We start from the raw sequence: 17,322 nt of genomic DNA, 5'->3' as shown, positions 1-17,322 counted from the left end.
AAGAGGTTAAGAGACAAAGACCCTTTGTGCTTTTCATTTTCTCCTGTTTTGGGGGGCTTATATTAATATTTGGAAAATCTTTGTAGAAAACACAAATAGCCTTTGTTTCCTATCAAAACATAACAAAAATAAATGGCCTACCAAATGGATATTTTTTTCTTTCTGGGTTTAGAGTTTTTGTCTTTTTCTACTGTACTCTGCTAGGTTTTTATTTTTTAGTCCAAAATTCTCAATCATTCAGCAATCCATTGCTATAAAACCCAAAGTTAGAAGAAAACCTGGGTTAAATATTTGTACTCAATTTCAAAAGACTTTATTCTTCCCTTCAGAGGGAGATGGAAAACATATACCAATATGAATTTGACCATATAATGTAAGAATGATAAATTAAGAGTTAAGCACACACACCCCCACACATACATTTTCATATTTGAGCATATGCAAAAATGTCATCATCAAATAATTTTTTGTACTTTTTGTATATCAAATATTGTTCCAAATTATTTGTTCTTTTTACTACCCTGTAACAAACCACAAAATACTGTATAACAACCATTTTATTGGACTTGTGAATTTAGTAGTCAGGCTTTTAGAATAGGCTTACTAGGTTGGCTTGTTTCTGTTCCTTTCTGTTTGCTGCCTCATCTATGGAGACTTCCAGCTTGGAGAAGAAGATTGGTTGACAGCCTCGGGTGGGATCCATCTGAAGGTGTCCTCACTCACATGTTTTGGGGATGATGTTGGCTGTTGGCTGGTACACCTGAGCATGGTGTTTCCAAGTGGTCTTTTTACATGGTTAGTCAGGCTTTCTTCTAAAACATCATATAACATCACTTCCACTGTAATCTGTTGGTTAAAATGTAGTCATAAAGGTGCTCACAAGTACAAGAGAAGGACACAGCCATCACCTGCTGAGAGAGTAGAACAGATTTCTAGAAGGGCACTTTACATTTGTGTTTCATATTGAAAGATGTTCTACTCCTGTATATGATCTCCATTTTCACCTAACCTTCTGTTCTCTATTCTAAGAGGTATTCTGCTTAAAACCATGTGTGGAAAGGAAGAAAAAGTTCACTAAAAGCAATTTTCTTAAAAAGAATAAAATTAAAAAAAAATCTGAGTTTAAAAAAACCACACCTATAAAATGCAGATAATACAAGCTGATATATTTCCCTGTTTCATATCACCAAAGATTTCCTATAATTTTTTTAGCTTTTTTATGTCAGCCAAGTTCAAAAATAACATAACTATGAATCTTATATTAAACTACTCACATAATCTTCCAAAAGATTTCTAGACTTCTATTTCACTGATATGCAAACTGTATATATGTTCAAATTCAGTACTACAAATATATCTTAAATTCCCTACTTAACAAAAGCAAGGAAAAAATAACCTCTATTGAGAATCTTTTATTTGTTATGTATTATACACATGCTATTTCATAAAATGCCTCTGGGTGGAGGGTGGTACTTATCCACTTTTCATGAGAAAGGAATTAAAATCCAGATAGGTTAAGTGAATAGCTCTACGTAGGGAAGACATCTCAGAACTTGAATGAGGTACAGGTCTATCTGATTCAGAAGTGGTAGGTTAAGAATATGATTGTCTTTTAGTTGCCTTAGTCTATAAAATAATAATTTAAAATCAGGCCGTTACAGTTTTAAATAAATGGAAAGCAATATCCCATTCGTTTTTTATTCTGCCTGCTGTTTTTCCTATATGCTTTATTGAGCTCACTTTACCTTATTTGCATATAATTTTTTCATTTCTTTCCTCTTTTACTTCCTCTTTCCCTGTCATTGCCTACCCCAGATCTATAAAACCACTTACATTTATACTCATTGTAAAGATTAATTTTGACCCTCACATGTTTTATGAAACTTCTCTCCTCCTGCTATTAAGGACTTTTTAGAAGTCCTTTTTTTAAGGGCTTTGAAATATGGATCAGTTCTTCTGTCTCCCAAAACTTGAACTGTTCCCACTAGAAATTCTTCTCTTTGATTTAACATTTTGTTATAGTGATTCCTACAGTAATTGAAATTCATTATTCCACATTGATCATTGATTCATTCATTTATCTATAACTACTTTTAGCTTTTTTTTGTGTGTGTGTGTGTGTGTTTTTTAGGGCTGCCTCTGAGGCATATGGAAGTTCCCAGGCTAAGGGTTGAAATAGAACCACTGGCAAATGCCGCAGCCACGGCAACGTCACATCTGAGCTGCATCTGTGACCTACACTGCAGCTCACAGCATTGCTGGATCCTTAACCCGCTGAGCGAGGCTAGGGATTGAACATGCATCCTCATGGATGCTAGTCATATTCTTTTTCACTGAGCCATGATGGGAACTCCTACTTTTAGCTCTTGACCTCCCCCCTCATAGTCACACTTCTCAAAGTATCCATATTCACAACCTTCCCAGAGTCAACTCTATTATGAAGCCCATTCTAATTTGACTTGCTTAGGCTCAGAGAATTGTTTTGCTAAGATCTCTGGTGACCAGCATGTTTTGCATCAGATATCCCTCTCCTATTTTTTTTTTTTTTTGGCTGTCTCTCAGCATATGCAGTTCCCTTGCCAGGGATCAAATCCAAGCACAATTGAGACCTACACCTGAGCTGCAGTAATGCCAGATCCTTTAACCCACTGTGCCAGGCCAGGGATCAAACCTATGTCCTGGTGCTATAGCAAAACACGTATACCTTTGTGCCATAGGACTCCTTCAATCCTCTTTTTATTTACCTGCTCAGCAACTTTGGAAAAGTGCTTTCTACCTTATCCTTGAAGAATTCTTTTCTTCCTCTTCTGTTGTCTCTTTGACACCATATTTTTCTGTTTTTGTTTTCTTCCCTTGTTTTCCAATACTAGTGTCTAATAAGGGATTGCTTTGGAGTGTTGTGCTGGGCCCATTTTCTCACACCACACACTCTCTGCAGATCTGCTTGATATTTCATGTTTGTCCCTACAGATTCCTTTTTATCCTCTTCCCACTTTGCTCTGTTTCGTATGAGGCAATTTTACATAGTCTGCACCAATAGCCATCTTGGCCTAGTGACTTATGATTGGGCTTGGTCAATGAGAGGTAATGAAGGAGACTGGAGAGTTGAAAGATGACAAGGTCGGGGAAGTTATTTCTCTACCTCCTGTCCAACTAAGTTATTGAAAGAGGGATGCATCCCACTACCTAAGCCCATGGCTCCTATCACATGATCCTATATATATATATATATATATATATATATATATATATAACCACTCTTGGGTTTCTTAGCTGCAACACCCCTATCCTCTTCAGACTTAGTTCAGTAAGTTCCTAACTTTTGCTTGACCAGGATACTGCACTGGCCTCTATTAATTTTTCTAACCACCCTGTTCACACTTCCTAAATAATCCTTTTATTAAACTCCTCCTTATTCATTTTAAGTATATCGTCTATTTCCTATTGGTATCCTGACACATGGGACCCTTCACCAGGAAACACTGAGATGGAGTTACAGATACAGAGGCTTATCAGGAAATTACTCCTGTGAAAGACAAAGAAGGAAGAAAAGCAGGAGCCGGCAGAGAGAACCTTCGAACAATGATTCACATTTGATACCTCAGAAAAGAAAGAGGATGGGAGATTCAGGGTTGGTTATGAGCAACTTCAGATAACTATGCAGATGTGGTAAAGTCTTAGCCAGTCCACTGGGGAGTTCTGGAGCAAATATGAATTATAAAAGGATTCTCTTATTGGGCAAAAATGGTGTGATCCTCTTTAATCCGTCATCTTTAGTCCCTGACCTCTGCCTGTGAAGAATGTGACCTTGAAAGCTGAACACATTCTGAAGGCAAAAGAGCTAGAGACTGTCAGCTAACTGTACTGTGCAGCTGACTGTAAGTTTTTTCTTGAAAGCAGAGCTTTTAGTAGCATAGCTTCTAAATATCTGGCAGTCTTATGAATTTCCCTCTCTTCAAATATCTGTATCTGTATCTTATAACTCACAATGTCATACTTCTGTCTCTCTTTTATTAGCCCTAGGCTTATCTCATTGTCTACTAGTCCTTTCAGTTTAGATGTCTTTTCATAAGTTTAACACATCCCAAAACAGGATTACTCATTTTTTTCTTCTCACACCTGATACTGTTCCAGTATTTAGAAACTTAAATTCCACCTTTCTGTAGCCTGTGTTCAAGGCAAGACTATGAGAGTTATTCTTCATCTCTTCATCCTGGATATAACATATCCTATTCATTTTCAGATCCTGCTTTGAAAATATATCACAAGTTCGGCTTTTTACCTTCATTTTTACTAAGACTTTCCAAGTTAAAGCCACTAACAGTCCTCTTCCAGTTACTGGAATAGCTTCTCTTTGGCCTTCCCACTTCTATTTTTTTCACTTTCCAATCCATTGATTAGAATGAACTTCTTAATGGACCATGTTTATCTCCTTCAAAGAATATGTCAGTGGCTTTATGTATATGACAGGTCCTTAGTATAGCCTCTGAGAATCTCCATGACATGGCTTTTACCTGTTTCTCTGATCTAATGGTGTGTTCCTTTCGCTCTTGGACACCAGGCTCTTGTCACACTTGCCTTCTTTGGAGATCTTCTAATATTTCTATTGCTTGTTTCTTCACTTCCAGGTTTCTACTCAGAATGTATTTTTTATTAATCAAGTTTGTAATTGTTACTCAACTTTTTAAATTTAATTTAAATACACCTTTTCTGTGAGTTGCACTTTGAATCTCTAAATCTAAATCAGGGCTCCTGTTGTACTCTCATAAAATTCCATGACCTATTTTTCATATAACTTAATCACAGTTTATAATTATTTATTTGTGTAGTTGGTTTGTTTAATGTAGATCTTCTCCCCAAACAAGAGCTAGGATCTGTCTTATTTACACCTACAGCACCAGCATTTGGCATAGTGCCCAGCATGATATTGGGTCTCATTTTGGATTTCTTTTCATGGATAAGTGAACAAATAATTTTAAATGAAGTGATAATATTAACATTCCATTTAATTTCATCCTATTTTTCTTTCTGAAATTCTATGATTGATATTTTGGACCTCATCTTTTTTTCACTCCTATGATTTTTCTGTCTGTTACTTTATAATTTGGGATTTATGACCCTTGAGACCTAGTAAATATTTTCAGTGATCATAATACCTAACTTTGTATAGTATAGTTTTCAGTGTACTTTAGTGTGTACTAATTCAATGACTGAAGTCATCACATGCTGAATTTTTAGAATTATTTAGACACATATGTTTAATGTGACTAAAAACCAGTGCATCCACTTATCTAAACATTTCCTAGTGCATCAGTCATGAGAAGTCTGATTTCCTTCCCTGATTATGGAGAATGTGTTTTATCCAGGTACAAAGAGCCTTCTCCAACTCTTACAATTATTTCCAGCCATCAGCTAAACAAAGTGGCACATCCATTCACTAGATGAGATGCTAGAATTAGACTGCATTCCAACAGTCAGCAGTGTAAATCCATTCTGGCTTTCAGTTTATGTGTCTAAAGACAACTCCCTTGCAGAGGAATGGGAAGTTTGAAAAGCTCTATAGAGAATCTCAACCAAATATTGTCATTTTCTTTCTGTACATTTATAAAGAGGCAGAGACTATAAGAAAGTGTTGTCATCATTCTCATCTCCTTCTAAGACATGAAGATCTGTGTTTCTTTATTTAATTTTACACATGCAACATTTCTCTTTACCTAGACTTGGGATATGTTGATTAATTCATTTGAAAGACTTAAGAAAACCTTTTCCATTTGTACCTCACCCTTATTCGTGTGTGAGTTTGGCAGCATGGCACATGGTGAGAGCTGGAATAAGGAGAATTATGAGAAACCAGAGTCTTCCATTAGGAGAAGGATGAGAAAGAGAAAGTTTTAGTCAAAGCACATTGATGTGGGAATTAATCATATCTAAGAAGAAAGAATTGACTTTGTGTCCTTCTGGGATGCCATTACTCTCTAAACACATCTGCTAAAATGCAGGTTGGAGTAGATCCATTCAGAAAAGCTGTTCTTGATATGAAAAGTGAAGAGTTAAGCTGACAAGATCACATTAAATTAAATAAAAAGCTGTGGTGTTTTTGTTAAATATCTAAAAGTAATTTAGAGATTGTCCTGATGCTCATGTGTAAATGGTGTTGTAAACTGCTTAACTCATCTCAGTTATGGCATCCCTAGGAAATATTGCTCATTTATGCAAAGTTAGCTATATTTAACAATCTCCAAAAGAGTGGAATAAAACTTTTTTTTTTTTGTGGAACTATAGAATATTGTATCTCTAAGTACAATGTCTTTGGTTGATGTCCATTCACTTGAAGGGAAGAGGTTTGGCACCTAGAGAAAGTGAAACTCATCATGATTTCTATCCCTTCCTTATGTACCATTTTCCCTTTATCAACTTCAGGGGCTCATTCTCATTCTCCAGCCAAAGATTTTCATTATGAAAAAAGCATGTAGGTGAACTCATCCTACAAATATGTATATATATACCAAGCACTCTTTTGTTGCACTGGCCAACAGCGATGAACAGATAGGTGAAAACCCCTGCCCTCATGGGACTTATATCTTAGATCACATGAGAGGATAGTGATGCAAAATCTAATACATGCATTAAGATGAAAATCAAGGGCAAATTCAATAAGCATTTTCAGTTGTTTGGTCCTTTTTGTAGAATCCCATCAGGGCTTAAAATCGCTCATGTTGCCTCTTGTTCTAGTGTGATTCAAATGTCAAATGAGTATATGATAATATGACATTATATTCAAAAGAAATAAAAGTGCGATGGAGGGATAGTGTGTATGAATGTTCAACTTTAAATTGAATGACCAGTTGAGATGTTATTAAGGAGATAGGTAGCGTTCATATAAAGATCTGAAGGATATCAGTTAACCAGTCATTTTCTTTTTTTCTTTTTTCTAAGATTTTTATTTTTTCCATTATAATTGATTGACAGTGTTCTGTCAATTTCTATTGTATGGCAAAGTGACTCAGTCATGTGTGTGTGTTTGTGTGTGTGTGTGTGTGTATTTATTCTCCATCATGTTCCGTCACAAGTGACTAGATATAGTTCGCAGTGCTATACAGCAGGATCTCATTGCTTATCCACTCTACATGCAGTAGTTTGCATCTATTAACCCCAAACTCCCAGTCCATCTCACTTCCTCTCCCTTCCTCCCCCTTGGAAACCATGAGTCTATTCTCCACGTCCATGAGATTTTCTGTGGAAAGTTTCATTTGTGCATATTAGATTCCCCTCTCCCCTTCTCCCTTCCTCTCCCCTCTCCCTTTGGAAACCACAAGTCTGTTCTCCATGTCCATGAGATTTTCTATGGAAAGTTTCATTTTGTATATTAGATTCCAGATATAAGTGATATCATACAGTATTTTTGCCTTTCTCTTTCTGACTTAGAATGAGAGTCTCCAGTTGCATCCAAGTTGCTGCAAATGGCATTATTTGTTTTTGTTTTTTTATGGCTGAGTAGTATTACATTGTGTAGATAAACCACGTCTTCTTAATCTGTTCATCTGTTGATGGACATTTAGGTTGTTTCCATGTCTTGGCTATTGTAAATATTGCTGTGAGGAACATACAGATGCATGTATCTTTTTCAGTGAAAGTTTTGTCTGGGTATATGCCTAAGAGTGGGATTGCTGGGTCATATGGTAGTTTTGTATTTAGTTTTCTGAGGTACCTACATACCAATTAACATAGTGACTGTACCAATTTACATTGCTACCAATAGTGTAGGAGGGTACCCTTTCCTCCATACCCTCTCCAGCATTTATTTGTTGACTTGTTAATGATGGCCACTCTGACAATGTGAGGTGGTACCTCATTGTAGTTGACCAGTCACTTTAAATTTGAGTTTCTTACACTAAATTAACTGCAGAACTTTAATAAATTTCAGAACAGGTAGCCAGGTGGAAAACTATAATTGATTAATTGCTATACTAACATATTACTTGCTGGTAATTTATGAGACAGAACTTTGGAGTCATCTCAGTTCATGATTATCCATGGACAGGAAGGGACAAGCCATGTTAAGGAAAGGGAAATACTCAGGGAGCCTGTTAGGAAGCAATTGCAAGACAGGTGAAAGAGAAAAACCTAAAGGAGCACATTGACATTTTTCCAAAATTTCATTTTCCAAGAGTGATTGGTTTCTGCCCTTTTTTGTAGTTCTTTCCTTGTTTCTTACTGCCTTCACAGTAGTGCCCAAGCCTCTTTATTTATTTATTTATTTATTTGGCCACTGAGTACAGTGGTTTGATGTGGGATCTTAGTTCCCAGACCAGGGATTGAACCTAAACTGCAGCAGTGAAAGTGCCAAATCCTAACCACTAGACCATTAGGAAGGAATTCCAGTTGTAGCTTAGCAGGTTAAGGACCCCTGTTGTCTCTGTGAGGATGCAGGTTTGATCACTGGCCTCGCTCAGTGGGTTAAGGGTCTGGCATTGCTGTGAGCTATGGTATAGGTTGCAGACATGGCTGGGATCCTGTGTTGCTGTGGCTGTGGCATAGGCCAGGTGCTGCAGCTCCAATTTATCCCCTAGCCTGGGAACTTCCATATGCCACAGGTGTGGCCCTAAAAATCAAAAACAAACAAATACTTGCCAGCTGTTTCTTTAAATAGAACTTTCCTGTATGCTCCATGCAATGTCCACTTCCATTTCACTGACCACTTCTTTGTGCAAAGAACTTGAGGAGTGTAGTTGTTTAGATGGAGATATTTTCTATTTTATAAAATTAAGGCTCTGCTTACCAAGGAAGCAAGAGAGAATGGATATTGGGTGGGTTTCTCACAGTCTCTATCTTGTCTCTCAAATTCCAATCACCTGGTGTCAGTTTGCTCTTTTGTTGCAATGGGAGTCAATGAGCACCTCCCAGAGTTGTTTCATGAAGACCAAAGGACCCAAAAATGAATGTTGTTAAGTCCATGCCTTGCATACTGTAGGCTCTCAGTAAAACTGACACATCATTAGAATGAACATTGTTGTCTTTGTATTTTGATCTTTGTTGTATTTCCAGTGCCTAGAATGCTTTCTGGCACAGAAGGGATTGATAAATGTTTTTTTTGAATGAATAAATGAACTGCCTCTCATGAGTTGAGGTTTTGAGGTTGTAGGCAGTGGAAACTGATTCTGGACCACTTAATCCCTTATTAAAATAATGCTACTTATTTCTAGAAGTGGCAGGATACCTGAAGACCCAGGCTCAGACAGGGACAGGTATCCTATTTTGCTGTAATCATTCAGATAGAGCTATTTTTACCCTGTCCTTGAATAACTCCACTTACATTTAAAGCCCCATGAGATTGAGTCTCATGTTCCAGTTGTGAGTGAGTCATCTGTCTCCCTTTGGACAAGAGAGAACAGGACACCTTGCTTTATAGTCACACCAAAATGGCATGTAATTGGAAAGAAGCAAAGAATTGGGATGAAATTGATGTGAAGGATGAAATCAGTAGGAAGAAACTGGGTGGAAAGCACAAAGAAATATCCATCACATGTTCTCATTCCTTTTAGTTTGCATTCCTTCCACAAAGTCATGGTTGTAATGTAAGAACATCCACTGGGAAGAAAAAAAGACCTAGAAATTTGGCTTGTGTTAATGAATCACTATCTTCATTTTTCCCAATTAAATAGCAAACAGTCACCTTTTAAAACTGATAACTGACTGCAAGAACCCTAAGAAACGAGACCCACAAAAAGAATTTTTTTAAGCAAAAGATGACAGAATATGATGGTGCGGTCGAGGGTTTGGTAGAGACAGACAGTAAAGAGATCTCAGCCACTAATGCCCTATATAGGTACCCTGCCTTTAGGTAATGGCACCTATATTCATAATCCTTCCAGTCATACAATTTCATAAACTATCTTAAGTAATAATTTCTAAATACTTCAGTTTGTATAATGTTTACAGTGCCAGTCTGGTTGGCTACTGAGCAGTTGATCACTGTCTCTGATGAAAAATTGAAGCCAGATGGTTTTTCATTTTGTTTGCCTTTATAGATAGAGCAGTGAATGTAGGTCCATGACAACCTAGGGATTTATTTTTAAGCATGATTCACAGTTGTCCAATCTACTATCATTATGAAAGTCTGTCAGACATTTGGAATTGCTTTAATTTGGTAAATTTCGCTGGAATTTTTATGGATGGTAAAATTAAAATTACTGTATTTTATTGTGAGAATAAAACACAATTTATATAACTCCCTAAATTGATTTTCATAATTGCAAATATATGTACTATCACTGATGACCATTCCAAACCATTGTTGGAAAGCTGGTAGACTAGAACATTGTATATTTAGAGAACTATAGAGCTTATTTAGCTTCCTTTCATAATATGGGTCTAAACATAACATTTGCTAAATTTTAAATAATTGATACCTTCAGATTGTTAAGAATGATACCTTTGTTTGCCCTTTGAATGTGGCATTTTTAAAACTGAGCAAAAAATCTACTTTTACGAAACTAATTGTTATAAAATTTTCTCCACACTTTGCATTTTAGTCATATTTCTTCTATGATTTGGTGTTAGGAAATGTATATAAAATTGCCCATAAAGACTGAGGAATTAAAGATTGAGTATTATGCAAAGTAGAATAACTGAAATATATTATTTAGGAGCTAAAAATCTTTATAACTTGTCAGTTTTTTTCTTTGTTTCATGATGCTAATCTTTGGATCTTTATGCTTTTCTTTCTGCAGTGCTTTAATACCATACTGAAACTACAAACCCATATCTGCAGCGGTTTGTTGGTGACAGATTGCATATTTTGAAAATTTGAGGTATTTTATAATGAAACATACCATGTGGAAACTTTGAAGCATAAATTCTGCCACACATCTGAGTAAAGAATTCCTCACCTGGTATGTAAGAGAACTCCACACCACCACTATGACAAACCAGGAAAAATGGGCCCACCTCAGCCCCTCAGAATTTTCCCAGCTTCAGAAATACGCTGAGTGTAAGTATGCATATGTATAACAGGATATTATTTGGCATTTACACTAAGTGACATATATTATTTACTTTCAAAAGCAGAGTATAGATCCAGTTCAGCTTTGGTATAAATATCAGTGTGTCTTTTGTGTTTATAAGTAAGTGGACTTGAGACTACCTGTTATGCCTGAGAAAAAGGAAAAGGTAAACTTGCAAATCAAATCTGGAAGAAAAAGCACCAGAATATTATGTGCAAAATTGAACTTGGAAACGCTCCAGCTGTAGTAGATGTGAAGTGAAGGATAAGACAGTTTGGGAGACTGGAGACTGGTGATACCATAACTGAGAAGGATAAGCAGAAGTAAGAGAAAAGTGAGATTTTTTTTCCCCCCACTGTTTGTTAGTATAACATTTCAAAGACTGTAGTAGGACGTCACAGACACTTCCTGAAGTTGAAATCAGAGGTCGTAAAAGACAAAGTGTCGCGACCTTATGCCAATTTTTTAGCGTGGAATTAATACAAAAGACAGGCTGTGGTCATACACTTTATCGTATGTGATTTTTAATATAGTAAGCTTCTTTACCATAAACAGTAAGATTTTATTTATTTATTGTTTTTATCATGGACTTTCAAAAAAGGTCTGTTTCATAAATTAAGCTTCAACTTTAAATACAGACAGCAGCTGTGTCAAGGTGTTGAAGAGAAAATGAAGCTTCTAATGAATAGACAGCAAAAGGATGTGAACATGATGAGGAGAGAAAATATGTTGTAAGTAGTAAGAATGGTGAGAGTGAGAGAATAAAATAATAAAAAATAGAAAGCGAAAAAGAAGCAAGAGCGCATAATAGTTAAAAGAAGCAAAAAAGGAAGCAGCTGGAGATGCTTATGCTGAGAATCGTGACATGTAGGAAATAAGTGTCAGGAATGGATTGAATCATATTATGAAGGAGAGGCCAATAGAAAGGGTTAAACACAAAAGACAGATTTGGAATAAGAAATAAGTATGTCAATGAATAATAGCACTGACATTTATAGGGTACACATTATAAGTCAGGACCTTAGTAAGCATTTAATTTATATCATCAGAAAAGGCCAATTTCATAGGTTTTCCAGAGTCTTCCAAACTCGATGGGTCAAGTGTTTTGGGTAAGGATATAAGAGAGCTGGTGAGTGTTCACAAGGAAAATACAAATCCACATAAGAATCTATAAATTTTCTCTGTCAATAATAATAAAAATAGGAGTTCCCCAGTGGCTTAGTGGTTTAAGGATCTGACATTGTTGCTGCTGTGGCTTGGGTTGCTGCTGTGGTGTGGGTTCAGTCCCTGGCCTGGGAACTTCCATGTGCCTCTGGCATAGGCAAAAATAATCCTACTAATAAAAATACAACAACTATCAAATGGGGGGAATCAGAAATTGTTGACATCAATATTTGGTTTTCATGGACTAAAATTGTTTAGCCTGAAAGCACAATTTATTTACTTATTATATGAACAATTCAGCACAGAATGACTGAGTTATTATCTGTATGTTTATATTTAATAATTTCCAAATTGACTAAAAAATGGTTTACCTATGTTTTCTCTTTTCTATATGCCCTTTACTATTGTGTTACATCTAATAATTACATATTTCTGAGCATCTTCTTTAGGGAGGGCTCTATGCTTGGCACTGCAGAGAATGTAAATATGAACAGAGGTGGGTCTGCCCCTTTGGGAATTTACAGTTTTGTTTTGTTTTTTTGTCTTTTTACGGTCGCATCCACAGCATATGGTTCCCAGGCTAGGGGGTCAAATCGGAGCTGTAGCTGCCGGCCTATGCCAGAGCCGAAGCAATGCAGCATCTGAGCCACGTCTGGGACCTACACCACAGCTTAAGGCAATGCCAGATCCTTAACCCACTGAGTGAATCCAGGGATTGAACATGCATCCTCAGATGCTAGTCAGATTCATTTCTGCTGAGCCACAATGGGAAGTCCTGGAATTCACAGTTTAATAAAGGCTAGAAACTAATGGGTAAATGACTATATCTAGACAAAGTATTATTTAAGTGCTACAAACAAAGTTAGAGATCAGTAGGGTTATAGTGTGTAGCTAGAGCTGGAGAAAGGGATATCTTCATGGAAGAGGCAGTATTTAAAATGAATCTTAAAAAATAGGTTTAAGGAGTTCCCTGTTGGCTCAGCAGATTAAGGTCCAGCATTGTCACTGCTATGGCTCAGGTCACTGCTGTGGCACAGTTTTAATTCCTGGCCTGGGAACTTCTGCATGCTGCAGGTGTGGCCAAAAGAAAAAAAAAAGATTTAAGGTAAATGGAGATGAAAGTGATATAAATAAAAAGAAAAATTTAACATATATTTGAGGAAGTGAGATAAGTCACATTTAGCCACACCAAAAATTTAGGGAAGAAGAAGAGTTAAGCCTATAAAAATGAGATGGAAATAAAATATACAATGCTCAAGTTGAGTTAGGCAGTGAAGAGTATTTGTAGGGTACGATGACGTGAACGACGCTATGCTCTAAGCTTAATCTGCAAATATAGAAATGGTGTATGGCAATAAAAAGAGACTGAAGGCAGGCCGGAGGGCTACTGGAATAGAGTAAAAAAATGTGGATGGTGAAAGATGACCAGAAAACTATAGATTCAGATATTATGGCATTGAAACAAACAGAGGAGAATTTGGGCAGTAATAAAATATGAGAATTTAGAGAGAGACAGATGATTTCTAAAGTTTAGCTCTAAAAATTTGACTTATAGGATAGGGGAATTTGGTGATATGGTGATATAATTCCCCAAGTAAAATAAACATAATAGTTTGGTTTAGGTTATGTTGAACTTAGCTGGATTATTAAAATATATTTTTCTGTGTTTGGTTACTTAAGAGAAACTTACCTATGGAGGCGCTACTATGAAATAGATATATACTGTTCCATGCTAGCTAAATTATCATTTAGAATAACTTTTGCTCAGATATTCAAATTCTGTTTGAATTGATAAACAGAATTTAATACTGAGGTGTTAAATGTGTTATAGGTTGCTGTTTTTATTTGCTAAGAAATATGAGGTTATATTTAATTATATCATTAAAATGCTTGATGTTGTCATGAATTTGCAGAAATACCCAAGACAAGTGATAATAAAAATAGTCATAAATGTGAAAGTTGTAACCCATTGAGTCAAGGCATTCTTAAATGCTCTTTTTCTTAAATTCTTTATTGAGCATTCAGTAAATTTGTAGTAAAGCAGTGACATCGTTAGTATAAGACATTATTAAAATTGATTTTATGAGAATACATATTAAATGTTTATTCATGAATGAAATAAATAGTGCTGATTCCATGATCATTAGAACTACTCTTTTTTAAATGGAAAAGACAACTTGAAAAGTGCTAGATTTAATCCTCCAAAAAGTTTCCTATAAAATTAAATATGAAATAATATGATTAGAATATATCTTTGTGTAATAAATTGCCATTGTCAAAATATAACTGGAAACAAATTATCTTATGGATAATACAAATAGTATATATTCTATACTATTCAGTGCATGTGATCAGTTTATCAGCAACAGTAAGGATCATTTTTTTCATGTTGCAGCACTATATTGGCAAAGTTACATTCCTCCATAGTCTATTAGATTTGCTTTTTTGATTTTAATAGTTTAGTAACATTCAAGAGGAAATTCTTTATATGCGTTAAATGAATGATATTTTTAATACATTAAGTTTAAATTTGTAATATGCTAAGATTATATGTACTATTGATGTCAAATAAGTGTTTTATATGTATATCCTGTGGAGGGATGAGGAGGGGTCATGGAATTCTTTTATTTATTAATTTTATTGGAGTATAGTTGACTTATAATGCTGTATTAGTTCTAGGTATACAGCCAAATATATCCATTCTTTATTCCCATATAGGTTATTACAGACTGTTGAGTAGATTTCTCTGTGTACAGAGTGGGTCCTAATATGTATTAGTAACATACATATTATATATATGTTAACATATACAGTAGTGTGTATATGTTGCTCCCATTCTCCTCATTTATCCCTCCCCACCACGGTTTCCCCTATGGTATCCATAAGTTTGATTTTGAAACTGTGGGTTTATTTCTGTTTTATAAATAAGTTCTTAATGTCATTTTTATTAGATTCCATATATAAGTGATATCATAAGGTATTTGTTTTTCTCTGTCTGACTTCACTTAGCAAGATAATCTCTAGGTCCATCCATATTGCCACAAATGGTATTATTTCATTCTTTTTTATGACCAAGTAATATTCTATTATACATATATACCAAATCTTCTGTATCCATTCCTCTGTTGGTGGCCATCTAGGTTGCTTCCATGTCTTGGCTACCGTAAATAGTGCTGCAGTGAACATAGGGGTGCATGTATCTTTTTGAATTATGGTTTTCTCTGGATATGTGCCCAGGAGTGGGATTGTGGGATCATATGATAGTTCTATATTTATTTTTTTAAAGATCCTCCTCCATACTATTTTCCACAGTGGGTGCACCAATTTACATTCCCACTAACAGTATAGGAGGGTTCCCTTTTCTCTACACCCTCTATAGAATTTATTGTTTAAGGCTTTATAATGATGGCCATTCTGACTAATGTGAGGGGATAGCTCATGGTCATTTTGATTTGCATTTCTAGAATTAGTGATGTTGAGCATCTTTTCTTGTACTTTTTGGCCATCTGTCTGTCTACTTTGGTGAAATGTCTATTTAGATCTGCCAATTTTGATTTTTTTAAAATATATGCTTAAAGCTACATGAGATGTTTATATATTTTGAAGATTAATCCCTTATTGGTTGCTTCTTTTGCAAAGGTTTTCTCCTATTCTGTGGATTGTCTCTTCATTGAGTTGTAGAATTCTTGATCAAGATAAATGAGTTCAGGAATTCCTGTTATGGCTCAGTGGTCAATGAACCTGACTTGCCTTCATGAGGATGTGGGTTCGATCCCTGGCCTTGCTCAGTGGGTTAAGGATCTGGTGTTGCTTGAGCTGTGGGGTGTAGGTCACAGACGTGGCTCAGATCTCGCATTGCTGTGGCTGAGATATAGGCCAGTGGCTACAGCTCCAATTGTACCCCATATGCAGAGGGTGCAGCCCTAAAAAGACACACACACACACACAAAAGATGAGTGAATTCAAGCAAAACCAAATTATTCAATGTTGGACCTAGATAATACTATAAAGATCTTTTCCTCAAGTTATCTGGTGTTGAATTCTCTTCACAATTACCACAATATACCACTTGTCTTATTTTTATTTAGGCTCCTATAACAGAGTATCACAGAAGGGGTGACTTACAAACAACAGAAAATTATTTCTCAAAGTTCTAGAAGCTGGAAGTTTGAGATCAGGGTGCCTTCATGGATTCTGATAAAGGTCCTCTTCTGGGCTGCAAACTGCCAACCTCTTGTATCCTCACATGGTAGAAAGAGTGAGAGAGAGATCCCATTCACCGGGACTCCACCCTCAGGACCTCATCTAATCCTATTCACCTCCCAAAGTCCCCTCACATTAGGAGGAAGAGTTTCAACATAGTGTTATGGGAAGACATGAACTTTTAGTCTATTTTGTATACTTTTAGTCAATGTTCATGTTTAGAAAATGGGAAAATATTAAATATGTTGCATTAAAAATTTTATTATAGTTGATTTACAATGTTCTGTCAATTTCTGTTGTACCGCATAATGACCCAATCATACACACACACACACACACACACACACATATATACACATTTTTTTTTTATTTTTGCTTTTTAGGGCCACATTTGCAGCATATGGAGGTTCCCAGGTTAGGGGTCCAATCAGAGCTACAGTTGCTGGCCTACACCACAGCCACAGCAGTGCCAGATCCAAGCAACATCTGTGACTTACACCACAGCTCATGGCAAAGCCGGATCCTGAACTCACTGAGGGAGGCCAGAGATCCAACCCACAACTTCATGGTTCCTAGTTGGATTCGTTTCTGCTGTGCCACTATGGGAACTCTTATATATGCATTCTTTTTCTCACATTATCCTCCATCATGTTCCATCACAAGTGACTAGATAAAGTTCCCTGTGCTATACAGCAGAAGTGTCATAAGTATTAAATTGAATAACATATTCAGCAAATATTCTATTTTTAAATATTCTATATTTAAAATATATAGTTAATATATTTGGTCAAGTAATGAGAACCTTGGCTGGCAAGTTGCAAGTAACGTAAGTGTTTACAATTGTTATTTTAATAGAGAGGGAGCAAGTGTGTTCTGCTGGCTGTTTGAACGTATTGTTGATGATCAAGTTAAAAAGTGCCACATTTTGGAGCATAAAGAGCAGGCGTCTTTT

General features: G+C 36.0%; 1 protein-coding gene across 4 annotated transcripts in view; it reads left to right on the top strand.

Moving 5' to 3' along the window:
* The window catches only part of DGKB (diacylglycerol kinase beta), a 708,921-nt gene that overhangs the window by 53,813 nt on the left and 637,786 nt on the right, over positions 1-17,322 (top strand). For all 4 annotated transcript variants that reach the window (XM_047753443.1, XM_047753441.1, XM_047753442.1 and 1 more), the window contains exon 2: positions 10,731-10,990. In XM_047753443.1, coding sequence (XP_047609399.1) covers positions 10,921-10,990 — 70 coding nt within the window. In that variant the 5' untranslated portion in view covers positions 10,731-10,920. The remainder of the gene's footprint in view (positions 1-10,730; positions 10,991-17,322) is intronic.

Source organism: Phacochoerus africanus, chromosome 11 (genome assembly GCF_016906955.1).
Source record: "Phacochoerus africanus isolate WHEZ1 chromosome 11, ROS_Pafr_v1, whole genome shotgun sequence".
Classification (NCBI taxonomy): Eukaryota; Metazoa; Chordata; class Mammalia; order Artiodactyla; family Suidae; genus Phacochoerus; species Phacochoerus africanus.
The sequence above is the reverse complement of the archived record's forward strand: the minus strand, read 5'-3'. Positions and strand labels throughout refer to the sequence as shown.